This window comes from Lissotriton helveticus, chromosome 1_1 (assembly GCF_964261635.1).
Source record: "Lissotriton helveticus chromosome 1_1, aLisHel1.1, whole genome shotgun sequence".
Lineage (NCBI taxonomy): Eukaryota > Metazoa > Chordata > Amphibia > Caudata > Salamandridae > Lissotriton > Lissotriton helveticus.
The window spans coordinates 1,887,486,694-1,887,505,218 of NC_136057.1; the positions used below are offsets into that span (position 1 = coordinate 1,887,486,694).

At 45.8% G+C, this 18,525-nt stretch overlaps 1 protein-coding gene across 6 annotated transcripts in view; it reads right to left on the reverse strand.

The window, feature by feature from the left end:
• SUCO (SUN domain containing ossification factor) overlaps positions 1 to 18,525 on the reverse strand; it is a 570,127-nt gene that overhangs the window by 394,168 nt on the left and 157,434 nt on the right. For all 6 annotated transcript variants that reach the window (XR_013594734.1, XM_078642395.1, XM_078642375.1 and 3 more), the window contains exons 3-4: positions 15,634 to 15,744; positions 3,875 to 4,035 (exon numbers count right to left, since the gene is read on the reverse strand). Coding sequence is in view for 5 of the 6 variants with exons in the window: in XM_078642395.1 (XP_078498521.1) it covers positions 3,875 to 4,035; positions 15,634 to 15,744 (272 nt within the window). In the remaining variant the exon portion in view is untranslated. The remainder of the gene's footprint in view (positions 1 to 3,874; positions 4,036 to 15,633; positions 15,745 to 18,525) is intronic.

Genomic DNA, 18,525 nt, shown 5'->3' on the forward strand with positions numbered 1-18,525 from the left:
CCACTCGGGGTATCACAACACTAGCACCAGAATAGACTACTGGCTCCTTTCCCCAGGGGTAGCCGGTTGGGTGAGTGACCATTTGACACTCCCGCGCACTCTGTCTGACCACTCTCCCATAGTGCTGACCCTGCTCATCCCCAGGTTGGGAGGGTACGAGAAACAATGGCGTTTTCCTGGCAGGGCGTTAGCTGACCCGGTCTTCAAGGAGGACATTCGCACTGCCATAGAGGAGTACTTTGAGTTAAACGAGGGCACAGTGGACACTTGGGCTACATTGTGGGAGGGTTTCAAGGCCACCATTAGGGGGGTTTGCATCAACAAACATGTAGGGGCTTTGCGTGACATCCGTGCCTCCCTGACCCGTATTGAGAAGGACATTGCCGCTTTGGACACTAACACGCTCGCTGACACGGATGGTGGGGTGGAGGCAAAGAGGTTGGCACTGCTGCAAGAGTTCAGAGACGCTGCAGACAGAGAACTGACATATCTCTGCACACAACACTCGGCTAGGCAGTATGGTGAAGGAGACAGGCCTGGCAAGCTCTTGGCCCATCTGCTTCGTCCCCCCCGCCAGGCTTCATTTATCTCGGACATGGTAGATGATCAGGGAGCTCGTCATCAGACCACCCCTGCCATCTGCGATGCCTTCCTATCCTACTACAAGGACTTGTACACCTTGGGACTATCGGCTGACTGTCGCGACCCTGGCCCCTATATTAACGAAATCTCTATGGTCTTCCTGGAAAAACACATGCAGGACTTTCTGGCGATGCCTATTGAACCGGACAGCGTTGTGGAAGCCATTGATGCATTGAAAAGCTCGTCGGCGCCGGGGCTAGATGGCTTTTCAGCTGACTTCTATAAGGAGTACAAGGAGGAACTGGTACCTCGCCTGATTGAGGTGTATGCGGAGTCACTCGAGACGGCGATTCTGCCACCCACATTGCGGGAGGCCGTTATCATCTTACTCCCCAAACCGGATCGGGACCCCACTAGGTGCGGTTCCTACAGGCCCCTTTCCCTGCTCAATCTTGACTATAAAATTTTGCCGAAAGTCCTTGCCACCCGACTATCTTTACTTATGGAGTCTATCATTTCGCCAGCCCAGTCCGGGTTCGTTCCCCATAGATCCACCTCCTTTAATCTGCGGACGCTGTTTTCTGTTCTTCACAAAATTGAGCCGACTACGCCGGCAGCTGCGGTGTTTTTAGACGCCGAGAAGGCATTTGACACCTTAGAATGGTCGTTCTTTCTATCTGTCATGCACCGCATGGGCATGCCGTCCTTGTTTGTCTCCACGGTCGAGCTGCTTTATACTGCCCCCAGAGCGAGACTGCGCCTTAATGGCACGCTCTCTGATAGCTTCCCTCTTTCCCGGGGAACCAGGCAGGGATGCCCCCTGTCCCCTCTGTTATATATTCTAGCCATGGACCCTTTGGTACGTCATTTTCAGGAGCGCCACCTGCACCGCGGGCTCCAGTTCCGGACAGGCCCGTTACTCGTCTCCCTCTACGCTGATGATACCATTCTGTATGTCAGGTCTCCGGAGACCAACCTGTCACCTTTGCTGCTTGAGGTGGAACGCTTTGGGAGGTACTCCGGTCTTCGTATTAATTGGCATAAATCTGAGATCTTTCCGCTCACCCCCTCCACTGCTCGCTGGGACTGCCCGTTCCCGCTGGAATGGAATACAGACTCGGTGAAATATCTGGGTATCCACATTCATCTAGAAACGGTATCCATGATTCGTCTTAACTATGGGCGGGCGTTGGACTTTCTGGAGGATAATATTGCACGGTGGATTCGCCTCCCTATCTCTATGGCCGGCCGTATCGCCATAATTAAAATGATCATTCTTCCCCGCTTTCTGTACTTATTTAATAACATACCGGTCCCGCTCACTCTGATTTTCTTCACGCAGCTCCGCTCATTGTTGTTGCGGTTAGTATGGGGGGATAAAAGGCCGCGAGTTTCTTGGCGCATTTTAACGCTGCCTTATGAGCGAGGTGGCTTTGGAGTGCCGGACTTTTATATTTATTACCTGGTCGCGCAGTGCGCCTATGCACACCCTTGGTTTCACCCGGACGCTCGGATCCCGTATTTGAGACCTGAAGCAGACTTGGTGCTGCCACTTACCCTCAACTCGATCTTGCCCGGAGGCTTTCCGCGTGACCCCCTTGACATACAAACTGTGTCCACTACATCGTGGGCCTGGATGCAGGTGCGTAGACTGCTCCAGCTGGACGTACTGTATTCCCCGGCTCTTCCATTACCTAACCCTCACTGGCTCCCCATCACTGCGGAAGCGGTGGTCTGCAGAACGCTGGCCAAATACCAGCTCACCACAATAGGAGATCTGTTTCCGGACGGACATGTTTTCTCTGTGTCCGAGGATCCACGGTTCACGGACCGGACGTTTATGGATTCCTTTGTCCTGACCAGACTGAGGTCCCTGCTTAGAGCGCAGTTTCCGTCGTTCCCATTGCCGCCGGATGAAATGACAGCACTGACTTTTCTACTCCAGTCGCAAACGGGAGCCCATATGGTCTCCAGGTTGTATGGACTTTGTGTGGCGGCCCTCCCGTCTTCGGATGCGAGGGTTCGGGCGGCTTGGGAGCTTGATTTGGGCGGCCCCATCACAGATGCCCAATGGGATGCCTGTTGCCGCTCCACTAAAGAGGTCTCTATTAACAGTAGACACAAACTAATTCATTTCAAATTTTTGAGGCGACTATACTTCACTCCGGCGTTGGCCCACAGAATCGATCCAAACAGACCTCCTCACTGCCCTAAATGCAAAGCTCCCCATGCCGATTTTGCACATCTCACATGAACCTGTCCGAAACTGCACACTTACTGGCTACAGGTACACCACATTTTGGGAGACATTCTAGAGTGCGAACTGCAACATAAGCCGGAAATTGCACTGCTTGGCTATGTCGCAGAGTTCCCCCGGGCCACGCGTAAGCTTGCCGCCATAGGTTTCTTGCTGGCGAAAAGGGAAATTGCTTTACTTTGGGGGTCCAGGCGAATCCCTACTTCCGTGAATTGGATGCGCAGCCTTGCCCAATGTAACACCAATAGTGTGGAATATTCCACCCAGATTCCTACAGCCTCACGCCCACTTGACATTTGGGGCCCATATCGACAGTATCTTAGCAAGATTACACGGGATACACACTCCCAGGCTGCTAGCTCAATTGTCCCAGAGGGGGTGGGCTAGGTGATTGTAGCTGCACCACCAGTGCGCTGCCTATTGGGGTCTGCAGGGCTTAACGTCCACACACCACTGGAGTGGGTTATGAGTGAGCTGCTGATTTTGGACTGTGTGCTGCTTGGGGCCGGGGCGTCTCCCTCTTCAGTTCCCTTGCACGCCTTGCCCCGGATGGGGTGGTTGCTTCGCCCTAGTCCTTACGCTTGTCGTTTTAATTACCCTCGTCTGCCTATGCCTCTGGTTATGCCATCTTACTAGTCACTAGGTGTATTGCTTGCCGCTCTGTCTGTCATGAAGGCTCACTTGTTTTCGTTTTGTTTGTGAAAAGTTGTATCTCTTTATACCGCATGTGCAATTTTCCTTCAGGTATGGAAAAGTGAAAATAAGAATCTAGAATGTGCTACACTACCTGTAATGTCATTGGTCTAGTCATCCATGTACTTCTTTTGTATAACGATCATTAACGTTTTTATTGTCGACAATTTCTTGTGTATTTGTATGCTTGCACAGACCAATCTGATGCTAATAAAGAGATTTAAAAAAAAAAAAAAAAACGTATAAAAAGCCTTTCCACGGAGTTCATCTCGCATACTAGAAAAGACTTCCACTGAACATCTTCAAACATATAAAGTATAGAAGTTTAAGCAGAAAACTTACTCTGATGATGAAAAAGGAGGGGCTTCTGAGGTAGATAAACTGGAAAGGATTTCTTCACTGCTTTTAGTCGCACTTGGAGACGTCTGTTCCAAGTCTGCTAAAGCCTCCGTCTCAGCCGCAGGAATATTCGCAGGAATATTCGTGCAATCCAGACTTGTACCCTGTTTATAGTGGACAAAGTTATGGACAGTAAATCAAAGGAAAAGTTCTGATGCAAAGCATACTATAACACGCATATTTCACTAGAAACTCAATTAAACAATAACCAGGGCCTCAATAAATGCTGTTTGTAAAGGCATCCTTCTAAAAGCACATATATTCGCAAATAGTTTCCACCGTATCATTTAAGATCAGTCTAACTTCTCTTAGTTCAAAACTTGTTCTAGAGACTATTTTGAAATTCCAGCTTTCAACTTCTAGGACAAAGCAGCCTCTCTGATCACAGCACTTTCCTCATGTGCATTGCACTTCAATTCAAGATGCTCTTAGGTTTCAAACATGGTTATTGAAGTTGCAAATACTAAACGTAGACAATCAAGATGATGTCTTGTTAAAAAATGGGTTACTGGTTGACTGGGGTGTGATCCCTAGCCCAGAGACAACCACTATCCTAGTCAAAGCAAGGAACAAGCAAACCCCAAATTAACCTGTGCTCACCCCCTGGTAGCTTGGCACAAAGCAGTCAGGTTTAACTTGGAGGCAATGGGTAAAGTATTTCTGCAACAATTCAAACTGTGAAAAACGCCACACAAAAAGGAATCCCATACCAGGTTAGAAAAATAGAGCTCGATTTAATATCACAAAGAAAAGAAGACCAAAATGACAAAAATCCAATCAGAAGACCCGGAGTTATGACTTTCGAAATAATAAACTGTAAAATAGTGCCTGAATGCAGAAAGCGTCAACCGAGGCTTTCTGGCTGAGCTGGACAGAGTCAAAGTAAAAGATTTAGGCTGACCGCGATGGAGCGCATTCGGATACAGTCCCAGATCAGTGCAGCTGAAGTTTTACCTTCTCAAGTTTGGTGTTGGGGAGCCTTTTATGCCCCTGAGGCTCAGATCAGGAGCCCAGCATAAGTGCCCTTTGTATCACTCTGGGGTCCTGGGCTCAAGATGTGTTTGCAGGTCTGGTTCTTTGCTAGGCAAGAGGTCATCAGTAGTTTATTTAGAGCAGCAGCCTAGCAGAGTGGCAGGGCTTGTAGCAGCACAGCAGTCCTTCTTTCTGGCAGAGTATCCACAGGTCGAGAAATGTTGTTTAGAGTTGGTGTCTCTGGTCCTTTTTATACACTATTGTGCTGTAGAAGTGGGGAGAAGCTTCTAGAGGCATGCCTTTGAACAGCACAGATGTCCTGCATTCCCTGCTCTGGCTCCAGTCTAACTATAGGGGTATGCAGCCCTTTTTGTGGAAAATTGACAAAGCCAATTCTGGTGTAATGGGGCTTCCATCCTGCTATTGGTGGCCCATCCAGGCACACCTACGCTCCCATTATGTGTAACTGTCTAGGATACACAAAGCCCAACTGTCACCCCACACTGGTCTTGTGACAGGCTGCAGGCACCAAATGGATAAGGCAAGATAATGCCAACTTTCCAAAAGTGGCATTTTCAGTATTGTAATTTAAAATGCAACTTCACCATAAGTTAGGATTTTAAATTAGGATTTCAGAGAAACCAAACATGAACTGGTCATCACTTCCCAATTGGAAATTATACTTTTAAATTGTAATACGGCAACTCCAATATTATCCTATGCGAAAGATAGGCCTTGCAGTAGTAAAAAATGAATGTAAGAGTTTTTTCCCCAACTAGGACATGAAAAACTTAAATGTACATGTCCTACTTTTAAATACATTGCACCCAGCCTTCTGGGTTGTCCATGCCTAACCTAGGGGTGATTTATATGTATTAAAAAGGAATGTTTGGGCCTGGCACAAGGGTTATTTTGCCAGGTCGAAATAGCAGTTCAAGGTGCACACACAAGCTCTGCTAAGGCAGGTCTAAAACATGTTGAAAGTGCTACTGAAGTGGGTGGCACAACCGTCTCTGCACGCCCACTGGCCTAGGGCATATGTAGTGACTTACAAGTAAATTAAAAATGCCAATTGGGTATAGGCCAATGTCACCAGGTTTTAGGGAAAGAGCACAAGCACTTTAGCAGCGGTTAGCAGTGGTAAAGGGTGGAGGGTCCCAAGACCAGCAAAAACGAAGATGGCAAAAACAGGAGGTCTAAAGGCAAAAGGTAAGGGAGAAACCACACCAAATATGCCATGATGAAACACGTCTCATATATTTCAAACCTGATAGGATAAAAAAAAGTCCTCTACATGATAACAGACCTGCACCCCTTCCCTTAGTGCCCAACTGTATTGATGTCTGGATCCCTAATGCTGATTTTTGTTGTCATAGGCAAACATGGATCATGCAAGTGTGCCATGACATTGGCCTGCAGTACCGACTGCGGTCTTGGTGGACGTAAATGATGTATGCATGAGCTGGATATGCATGTGCCTATGATTGGTACAGAATCAGAAGGATGTAGCGTTGTGCAGTGCGTGCAGACTAAATGCATGTGCTGGGTGTCAATGTACCTGCCACTGGTACAATACATGAAGGACACAGTGCATGTATGTTTGATGCATATGCTGGATGTAGGTGTGCTTCTGAATGGTACAATACGTACAGGATACAGAACAGGGCAGTGTGTGCATGTTAAATGCATCTCCTGGATGTGTGCCTGTGAGTGGTACAATACATGGAGGATACAGTGTGGTGTACTATGTGTATGCTGTATGTGCGTGTATGTGTGCCTGTGGATGGTACAACAGATGGAGGGCCCAGGGTTCCATTTTGGAAGACTCAGATCTGCATGATGAAACATGGAGAGAAAGTAGAGCGACCCCGAAACCCGCGACCCCGAAACGCCCCGCCCCCCCCCCCCCCAGCCATTTGTGTTTTGCTGTGTTCCTGTGAGCGGAGTGGGACACACACTGGGAAGACAGAGCAAGGCCTTCCCTGTACACTTCAAAGGGTGCTCTTTGATTCAGTGAGAGGTCATGAGGGAGCTAGGCACATCTCAGGAAGGAGGCAGGAATAATAATAGAATCATTATTATAAACCACCTGTCTGACGTGATGGATTATCAGTAGAGGAAGTGATGGCGTATCCTGCCTCTAACTGGCCGCTGATGGGCCTGAAATGTCATACTAGGAAGGTTTGGAGGCAGTGGCAGGGGGCCAAAGGGTGGACTGGCCCACTTGCTGGCTCCCTGACCCATGAGAACGCAGGGTCCCACTTTCGCAGCCACACAGTGGCTGGACAGCCTACAGGACTCGGTGGCTGGGCAGGACAGGGCTGGGCGCTCCTTCCATAGCCATGAAAGGCAGGCTGAGGTGGACCAGAGCTAGTCATGAGGCCCAAAGATCTGGCTGTAGCTCAAGAATCCTTGAAGCGTGGAGTCTGCCTTGTCGACGAAAAGGCGAGTGCCATCGAAGGGCATATCCATCAGAGAAGATTGGACATCCCCCGAGAAGCCAGAGGTCCTCAACCAAGTGTAATGTCTTGGAGCTACCGACGTGGCAATCATTCGGCCTCATGAGATGGTGGTAGTCAGTCCACAACGGATGGTGAATTTGGCAGAGTCTCTCGCGTCCGCAACTGCCTGGGAGAGAACAGCCAGGGATTCCTCCGGGTACTGAGGCAGCACCTGCGCAACCGTTTTCCAGACAGTATGGAGTATCAGCCCAAGAGGCACGCGGTATTCCCCGACCGCAAAGAAAAGCTGGAGTAAGAAAACATACTCTTCCCAAGATAGTCCAGCTTCTTGGATTGCCTATCTGGGGAAGCAGAAGGGAATGCACCTTTCGAAGACGAGGCTTGGACAACCAAGCTCTCAATGGAGGGATGTTGCGCCAGGAACGCTATGTTGCCCGGAGCAGGATGGTGATGGCAGGCATTTGCCCTGTCCACAGGAGCCCCAGTGCTGCGCTTGGACCAGGTGCCCAGAAGGACATCAGCGAGGGCTCACCATCCGGGACCGCTCTCGCAAAGCATTCGGGTTCATGGCCCGGCACTCGGAGCACGACTTCAGGTCGAGGTCACACTCCAGACACCAGAGGCATCACTAGGTGCGAAACCGTCACAGACATAGTTCGATGACAGGAGCTGCAGGGCTTGAAGCTGGTCCAAATTTAGGACATCCTAGACGCACCAGGAGTCTCTAGGACTCATCTGCCCTTAGGCTGGCATGGGAAAAGAACTGACATCAGAGCACATAGGCGGCGTCTATATAGGTCCTGTAATGTCATTCCGGCGCCCACGTCAGATGCGGAGCCGACCGACACCACCTACCAACATGCAGGGGTACTGCTGATGAAGAATCTCCGGATCAAGACTGACAACTGGGGAAATTCTAAGGTAAGGAATCTACAACCAATAGCCTCTATCAGATCATGTCGTTTTAAATGTACAAAACCACCGAGATTCACCAGTTATTATCTCAAGTAACTATAACTCGCGCCTTAAGGCAACTATAAATTGTAAGAATGTTTTGGAAATTGAGGCGCTGTGCGCTGGTCTAGCGTGGGGCCGGGATTCTGGCATCTGTAAATGGTATACCCAATCCAGAGTATGGGATTGTGGTGGGAGGTATTAATCACCAAAACTACTCATTTGATGAGCCAGCCACTTTGGCCAAATTAAAGAGGAGATTATGAGACACGACCTCACCTGGAATGATATTTTGCCTTTGCATTTACATCGAAATGATTGTGTTTCTTAAACGAATAAGCTATGAAGAAGTTAATTTCTTTGAACGAATAACGTTGACTGAATGTACAGTTTCAAACGAAAACAGAGAGAACATAAAAGTGATGTGGAAGTTAAATAAAGCAGAGACAAGCACTTCAGATATTTCGATTGGACTTCTATATTCTCCGACATTGAGGGCTGCTTTCGTTTTATCTCATCGTTCCATGTACTGCGTGAAAGCTCAAGCTGTGCAGTCCTGCCAAGCATCACGCATCACGTGTGACAACGCATTTCAGTGTGGTGATCCGCATCACCGCACTGAAATGCTTTGTCACGCATTTTTAATCTCACTGAAACTATCTACCCGCTGGTGCTATTGTGCCGGCTCTGCAGCTCCAGACTTGCCACAGCAGGTCTGTCTCACAAACAGTTAAATTCGTGTGCCCCTCAGCTCTGGCTGACTGAGTCACGAGAGTGCTGGCTGCAGCGCGACAATGTTACATTGCGGCGTCAGCCGCCTGCCAGCCTGACTTCATTAATTAATTTCCGGGCTGCTCGCGGCGCCGCGCGCCAGGCTGTCTTCCAGCTCACACTCTCTGCCCATTTAACAGGGGAGGGCCGGATGTGACCTCACGCTGCTCTGTAGCAAGTGAGGTCGCCTGAGAAGAAGTGGCGGAGGATTTGTAGTGCAGATATGCCAATAGTAGACCCGATTCCAGTGTGCTGCCTCAGTTGCTGCTGGCTGCGCAAACATTAATAATTATAGACCACTCAGCCGGCCGCAGCAGCCCGAGGCATTCGTCGCACACTAGAGATAAAGACAGCAATTTGGGTGATACATTGGGTTGGAGCGAACTAAGCCGGTAGGTTGTTTCTTCCAGTTTTATCTTATCTTTGGTGTTACTGGATTGCCCATATTTATGGATTTTATTTACATTAGTGTATGCACTGGCATCTATTACAGGTACTGTTAACTCGGAGACTATAAAGGCCCTTGAGAGTCTCCGAGTTACCAGGCAGTGCCACGCCCACACGCTCCGCTAGCCAGCATTGGAAACTTAGCAAACAAAAGCGGAACTGTGGCTGAGTGCAGAGACTTACAAGTACGTTGTTTTTTAGGTCTCGCCTGTCGATGCGCATGCGCATCGAGCAAGGCGAGAGTATTGGCACTTATCCGCTCTTTATCCACACTGCAAGGAATCGTGGCGATTCCTTGCAGTGCACGAGAAATTTAAGCTCAATGCGCATGCGCATTGAGCTTAAATGCGCGTGCACATGCCCCCAGCCGCCTGCCTTGCCTACTCTCTCTCACAGCCTCCCCCAGCTCCGCCCCCTCACTACTTGATTGCACGGCCGCTAGGCCGTGCCTCCCCTACTCTCCTCCCCCCTCCTCCTCTCCTCCCCTGCCTGCCTGCCGCTAGCCTTGCCTACTCTCTCTCACAGCCTCCCCCAGCTCCGCCCCCTCACTACTTGATTGCACGGCCGCTAGGCTGTGCCTCCCCTACTCTCCTCCCCCCTCCTCCTCCTACTCTCCTCCCCTGCCTGCCTGCCGTGTCGCACCTCTCCCCTCTCCGCCCCCTCCCCTGCCCGCCGTGTTACGGTGAAAGGCTTGTTTAGTTAAAAGGCTGTGGATTCTGCAGGTAAAGGTCGTCGGCAGACCGCCTGAATGGCGTGCACTTACTTAATGTCAGTTGACGGGAAGCATCGGGTTTTTCCTAAAATGGGGCGCCACCTCTATAGTCTATTTGAAGATCACCGTTTGTGCTGCGGGGGTAAAAGGGATTTGGTATTAACGGGACATGTTTTCTACGTTAGTGTTAACTGTTTTGAGCAGTTCGTTCTAATATCATGCACTTACGTTATTTGTGTCACAAACATACTGAGCGCCGAGCTTTCGGTCGGTGGGGCGCCGCCTTTTTCGATCTGTTCCGAAGTTGCCGCTTATGCTACAGAGTCAAGGGGAATACTTGTTAGAAGGGGCATATTTTACAATTTGGAATGCTCTACCGATTGTTTCAGAGCGGGCGCTTACGGCATTTACCTGCAGTGTTCGATATTGGTGCTTCCGTCTGCCGAAAATCCACTCGTGTGAGTGAATCTTGCGGTCACATGATTGTTTAAAGACTGGACATGTGATCTAGCGCTTCTGGGACGTGTAGTCCAGAACATTAGTTATTCTTTGGGGGATTTTTCTTCTTTTGTCAGTGGTCAGTTTTACATTGGACCTGTCTACTGATTATAGCATTCTCCATATTCATTCAGACCTGTGCTCACGCAGTCGTATTTTAAAATCAGATATGCTTCTCTCTTTAGTAGTAGTGTTTCAACATTTCCTCCTCGAGGTGGAGCATTTATCTTTGATATCACTGTCCATTTTAGATCTCTTTCCGAGTGACCTTGGTCTATGCAGTGTTGGACAATTGGTGCATTTAACACCTTTTGTTTTATCCGGGATCGATGTTGGGCCAATCTTTGTGCGATTTGTTGTGTAGTTTTGCCGATGTAAAGTTTATCACAAGGGCAAATAATTGCATAAACAACAGTTTGCTTTTGTAATTAGTAAACTCAGTATGAGTCCATCTGATGGCATTGTGTTCAAACAAGGAGCCTTCAATGGTGCTGACGCACGATATGCAGGTTCCACATTTGTGGTGGCCAGTCACTGGATTTAACTTCCATAGTGTGCGTAAGTCACTCTTGGTTTGAGGGATACCCAAATCTGCTCTGATTATTTGCTGTCCTATGTTTTTATTTTTTCTCAATGCAAACATCGGTTTTGGAAACGGAATGTTCAAATTAGACAATAAATGCCAGTTTTTCAAAATTATTGATTTGAATTTATTGGTGAGTGGACCATATGTGGTAACACACACCAATTGTTCTAGTAGCTTTTTTTCTTTTTTTACTACTAACGCTTCCCTGGGCGTGAACCACGCGCGTTATAGCATTTTTTTGGGGTATCCTCTTTTGGAGAGTTGATCACATAGCATTTCTGCATGTGTTAAGTAGTCCTCCTTTCTCGAACAGTTGCGCCTGATTCGTAGCAACTGGCTGTATGGTAGGTTCTCCTTCAGACTTTGTGGGTGAAAGCTCCGGTAGTGGAGGATGATGTTTTTGTCTGTTTTTTTACGATGTAAAGTTATTGCTAACTTACCATTCTGGTGAAACACTTCTACGTCTAGAAATGTTAAGCGTATATTGCTGCTAGCCATACTGAATTTTATGTCCGGGTGTCTATTGTTATTGTTGTTGTCTATTAGGACCCCTGGCACCCTTGCTCTCCGCTGAGGTCCCTATGGGGACCATTGCCCACCAGTAACAACCACGAGGGACAGGATGGGGACTGAAGCAGGCACGTGGAAAAGAGTGTGATACACATTAAAAACTCACATTTTGTCTCAGCTGGTTTGAGTCTCGACTGAAGAACAGTGGATTTGGAGGGAGACACAATTGAAATTAATTAACAGGACTATGTTATGGCGGGTGGGGAAGGATTTCACGGTGGCAGGGGCAGCACATGGAATGATATGCGATATTATGTGCACATCCCTCACGTCAGCACATAGGTAGAGTTCAGCTCACTGACACGATATGCACATGATAGGTAGACTTTGATCCTTCAAACGCCTTCATCTGGCCTGCATAAAGTCAGTCCATGGCAAGACGGGGATAATAGGGAAGGGGGGCTATTAGAGTGTGAATTTGATAATTCTGTGTGCTCTGAAACAGCAGGACTAGCCAGTTGAATTTACAAAGCCAGTAGATATGGGATTGGCTACCATCCTTGTGGCTTTGCCAATGCTTTTTTGTCGAGTTGGCAGACTCAGCTGAGAGGCCAACAACTGAATGGGTGCGTGCGAAGAGTCAGGTAGCCTGTACTTCTGCCACTACACCAATTCAAATTTTAATTTTTTTGGGGGATGCAACGCATTGTCATATACAATGCCAAAAACTCAAACTTTAATGCTGCGAGACCTATTGCATTGTAAATGCTTGTTGTGGGACTGTGAGCTTAGGCCCACAGCCACTGACGTGTGTGTTTATTCGGAAGGTTGTTCAGGTCAAGGAGGGGCGTTATGGGAGTCCGTTCTTATTCATTTGAACTGTTGTGTTTCGGGTGAGCGAGCAATTTTATATTCAGTTCCAGCTGGGGCCCACCTCAATTCCTCACGCTGTCAGCTATGCTTTTGTTCAGGTGTCCTCCTGGCTGCTGGATACGTGCAGATTAACATCCTAATGCAGCAGTGTCTTTAAAAAAACAGCTATTCACTTCACAAATATTTCAACTATGCTTTTTGAGTTTCCACAATCTATTTGTGACCTAAATGAGTGCCTCCTCTGTTAGCTTTCCAGTGCAGCCATACTGCTCAGGTCACCAGCGGCAGACTAAGTCTTTTCTTATAGTTGCAGCAGTTAACTTTGAGTTTCTCTTTGTTCAAATGAATGTAAATTTGGATATTTATATGCTTCCCATATCTTCATTGCTTGATTTTGCATGTGAAAAAGTGTCACTCATAGTCGTTGAAATGTCACTCATGATTACACTGAAATTATGAAAATGTCACACATAGCAATCTGAAACCTTGGCAGCTATGGCTGTGGCACACACAGGATTTTAAGGTGCTGGGGGAAGGGTCATGTGCTGCTCTCACTAAGTTGGTGTTTGACGCAGAAGTGTGCAGTTGACAAGACACTTCTCTTGGAGGAACATCAATCTCACCCTTGGTCTACCAGAAGGAAACTACTGACTGAATCCTGTTGAAAAGAAAATATGACTTGGAAAGTATTTCTCTTTACATTCGGACAGTTCCTTATTCTTTCTAAATTCTATTAAGTTTCCTTGTAGAAAGTATTTGAAAAATAATTGATGCCACTTATAAGATGCAATCTACAGAGACTTAAAACACTGAATTCACTGTACAGTTTTAAGATATCAGAAGATACATATTTGCTTTTCCGGTGACAATATGAAATATTTTCGATTGATTGTTTTAAACCATTCTTTACAAATACTCGCATAGCCAACAGCTCAGTATTAGCATTATACGGGTGCGACCTATAGGTTTTGCCAATTCTTGTTGAATGATCAATTCAATTAGCCTTCACAGATGCATAAACAAAAGGTAGCACGCACACTGCTTAAAGGTACACGTACCATCCATACCATAAACCTAAAATCTGCTACAGAACCACCAGGTAACTTTAACGAGAGAGTAGGAGGCACTTAGCATTCCGAATCAGCTCAGATATCAATAGTACAGAGAAAGCACACTGAAACAGAACTGTTATTTTGGCTACACAGAAACCCAATTTTTTCCTCTAGAGACACGTACTATCCGGGAAAAAGAGTATTTAAACAAATAAAAAAAAAAACACAGAGCGGCAGTTATTTACCACAGGCAAATGCATTTTAATTGTCTAATTTTCCTCAGTTGTGCTGCTGTTCAATGTATTCTATGGACCCTCGCATTCTATTTAAAACGCAACATGACTTTCTAAAATAGAAGAATATATTTCTAAATATCAATATAAGAATGTTTGCACACCAATAAATTACCCAGTGGTTAATAAAAGAAACTTTCAGGAAAACAAATAGTATTTTCTCCTCAGATTCAGTTTTATTTGGTTCTCAAGAGAAATATTTTTCCCCAACCCACGAGTTTGATGGAATGGATCCACAAATGCCTGGAGGGTAATTTACATGGCAAACTAAGACAGTATGTCATTTGTCATTAATCGGTGTGTTTAATTAATCTTTATAAATTTATTATTGCAACATTCATACAGACTTTTACACCGATTTTGCAAAATGTGCATCAAGTCCAACGACAGCCCATATGTAAGAGCGATAGAAAGTTTCTATTAATCAAACCCTTTGAATGATAAACCAATATAAGTAATCAAAATAGTGAGCTTCAATCTTAATTTAAAATCAGTCATCAAAAATTGTGTTTGTATATTTTGCAAGTACTAAACACACACTTCGAAACGTAATGGCTTTTAGGAGCTGTGCATTTAGTTTGGATATATAATGAAAAGTAACAGTTAGTGAAATTTAGTAGGTAGGAACAACTGAACGGATGGGTTGTAAACAGGAGAATACTTTGCTACATAAGACACACACTGAAACGCAGGTCTAACATATGGAACTATGAATGCTATTTGGAGTTACAATGGATATAACCAGCCAGCATTTGCAGGCTTCATAGAAATCAGAGGTCAAATAGCCATCATGCAATACAAATACATAGTGGAAGAATATTCGATAGCAAGCATATTACAACGGGAATGCGTGAACCATTAGTTTACAATAGTTGGGAGTGCTTATTTTTATTGTAACATATCTGTGATACAGTGCAACCTTGTCTTCTGGACCCTAATCAGCAGTATAAGAATCTCATGTTATTATTATTTACCAGCTTTAAGCATTTGTAACTAAAAAATCGGCCCTAACTTTAGACTCTTTAGCATAAAGAACAAAACGAAGGATGCATGGAAAGAATAACTGTCTTTCTAACACATTCTCACTTTTAAAATTCCAACAGCAAATGTATCGACTCTTAATTCATTAACTTAACACATATAACTAGCGTCCAACTATCAAAACAGGCTCATGATAAAAAGAAACCTGGGCAGCAACAAGGTAGGAACACATACCTGGACTCTACTGATTAACAATTGTGCAGATATGACTTAAAATATGCACACAGCATGGTGTGACCTTTGACTTCAAACTTTATAAAGGCTATTTCATAAGAACTAGCAGTCTGATTAATGTCATATAGGTCAGACTAGTCCGTGGCGAATTGGGGTGTATCAAAAGCACCAAAGACAAAGCAACTTTTGAGGACAGATGGTAAATCGTTATATAATGTGTCTATACCTACCAAGAAAGCACCTCCCCAGTATTTTACTAGTTTGTCGGATTTGTTTGGAACGAAGAAATCGAATAGCACATGCATGCATAACAAGCAGTTTAAACAAAAAGAGCAGGCTCCTCTGGCAGCAGCTCACCTGATAATCCTTTGTGCAATCTACTACTAGATCATCGTCTGCAGTTTGACTTGGTGTTTTCAAACCCAGCTCCAGCGACGGCTCAGGTTGTAGCGGTTCCTCTACTTCTTCCTGAAATAGGAATATACAAAGACATAAACATGGTAACCGTGTATCATAGAAGTTGGTTCAGGCAGCTGAGAAGAAGGCAGAAGTGTAATTACTTTCTGTACAATTACTTTGCTGCCCAGCTTACCAATGAGGCCACCTGGTGCCTACTACTGGACAGAAAGTAGACACATACAATTACACAAGTTCAAAATATTTCTAGTTTGAGAAGCAAGTAAAAAACTTCTGGATATGCACAACCACCGTCCCAGAGTCGAGTAGTAAGCTTGCAGAGATTATCCCTTTTCCGCCATGAAATAAGGTTCAATTAGCACTCTTTTCCCAAGCTAGCAGGAGGTACAGAAAGTGCCGGACACCGTTACTTATATGAAGCTGCTGGTTTGCCCCTATAACAATGAGCATCGGTTTTCCTTCATATTGTGGAGGGGGACAGTTTAAAATTTCTTATCTGCACCTAAATATCTTTAAGTGAAATATGAGAAATGGAAAAACATCATACACAGGATTTTTGTCTGCTATAATGTTTTTAACTGTCATCATTACAACTAATGCATAGAGCACAATGTCTCCATTTATAATGCACGTTAAATACTTACTTAATAGTCGGTAGATTTATAATTATTATTACCACTTTATAGGGGAGGAGGATCTTTGCGGATAAGTGACCTTTGTCCCAGCTTCACAGGCTGCTGGTACTTTGAGCACTAAGGACCTCTGGCAGAATGAGCCACATATGCTTGGCACTACATCCAAGAAGGGTCAACTGCTTAGTGAGAGATAAATGAAGAGCAACTCTAACCTGCAATGCTCTTATAGGGTTGAATGCGAAGGAGAAGGCAGATCCAAGGAAAGCTAACAGGCATTGGCCCAGGATTTAAACCAAGATAGATGAGCACCATCTTGAAGAGACAAAGAGCAGGGACAACTATGATATTTAGGTAAGCAGTACAGAGAGGATCCAGACGAACAAGCACTGCCACAATATGATATGATATGAGCAGGAATTTACATGTTCTGAATTGGTGTACAAATTCTCAGGACTAGGACTGGTGCAGTGTTGTCTACTACTGCATGGAGGTTTGAAACATCCCTGCACAGTGTGGCAGGCAACTCACAGTGCAGGAAGGTTTGAAACATTACCTGCACCATGTGGATTACTGTTGGAACCTGACTGAGAGGACTGGACTCTTTACTTCCTTTGGCTAATCATCACTTGCCACACCCTCAGAGTAGTTGAGGATAAATAGGTCCTGAAGAAATGCTTAGATCCTATTGACTGAATAATGCATGAAACATGTCGACCCCTTGCACAACTCACTAAAACCTTAAAACTGAGACGGGTTTAATCCTCCCTCCTCAGGCCACGACTACTTAGTCTGTTTTAATTTATGGCCCAGGTACTCTTGAATAAAATGTGTCTAGAGAATCCAGCATACAATCCCTTTTCTACTAATTACACCATTTAGCTTCACAACGGCAAACCGAGAAGACCTCCGGCAAAGAGTCCCCCCTGCGAGGGGAGGGGGGGCCGTTGGGCATTGCAGAGCCGGCCCAACGAGGAACTGCCCTATGATGAAGCATGACACCTGTTGGGGTGTGTGAGGGCCCTTGCTCTTTACTGGAGTTATCCCCAGACACACTATCTTGTCCTATCTAGCACCTGTCTGCAACTGACATTCTTGACATGACTTGCCACACTTCTCATCCTGGTCCGCCCCCTCCCCCTAGAACAGCATACCATCTTCTCTTTACCAGGAGGTGCCTGCCACACATTGCAGGGATGTTGAGTGCCCCGCAGGTTCGACTGCGGAGGGCCAGGGGGGAAAGGGGCTCTGCTAAGGGCCCCAAATGTCACTTTCTGACAGCCTTTCCATGTCGATAAGGCAGACATGGAGGCTGTCGGAAACTGTCATCATATTCCCGAAGGCGGAACCGCCGTTAATAGAATATGCTATCATTCCGATGCACCAACTGAAGAGCCACCGACGGTCCCTCCGCAAGATGCCTCAGCCCACTGCATCATAACACACCGCAGGGGCAGATGTCAGTGGCTTCGACACAGACATGCCGTTATTCCATTACCCCAATCTGTGAATTTGCAGTTCCTGTCACCATTACCAAGAGATCCAGAGAGAGGGTGGTATAGTTCTGATAATGAGAATGGCAAAGTAGCGCCCATAGATAAGGACTGCTCCCAGGCTCCTCAAAGTAGTACCAAATGCAGACCATTCCTTATATCTTTAGGGGGAAAAAGGTACTGACTGTTTTCTTGTTCTTGTGAAAACTAGTGTAGTTTTCTTAAATGAAAAACCTCGAATTTGCAGATCCTTCTGCCTGAATAAAACCAGCTACTAAATAGACTGTTAAGAAAGATAAAAAGCTCTGATCAAAAGGTCCGTTCATTCTTAAAGTCTTTACAAAACACACTTAGATGCCATCACACTTAGATGCTAGTCCCGACTACAGAATAACAAGGAGTAATCCATCAAAATGCTGATAAATAACGCAATTTTAGAGTGAGAAACCTAGTCAGCCTCTTGAGGTTCTAAAATATGCTTAAAGGATTTCATTTAAATGATAATACTCACTAAACAGGAGGTGAAAGAAACTGCATCAATAAATACAAGGAAATGATGAGAGTCAAATGACTGAATCGGTCATTTAAATCCAATTTTCATCTGAAAGATTTAGGCTCCTCTTTTCACAACGAAACCTTCAGGTCCAGAAGTGGTTGGGAGAGATGGTTAAATTGATCTCTTTTGCAGAGACCAAAAGCAATGGTTT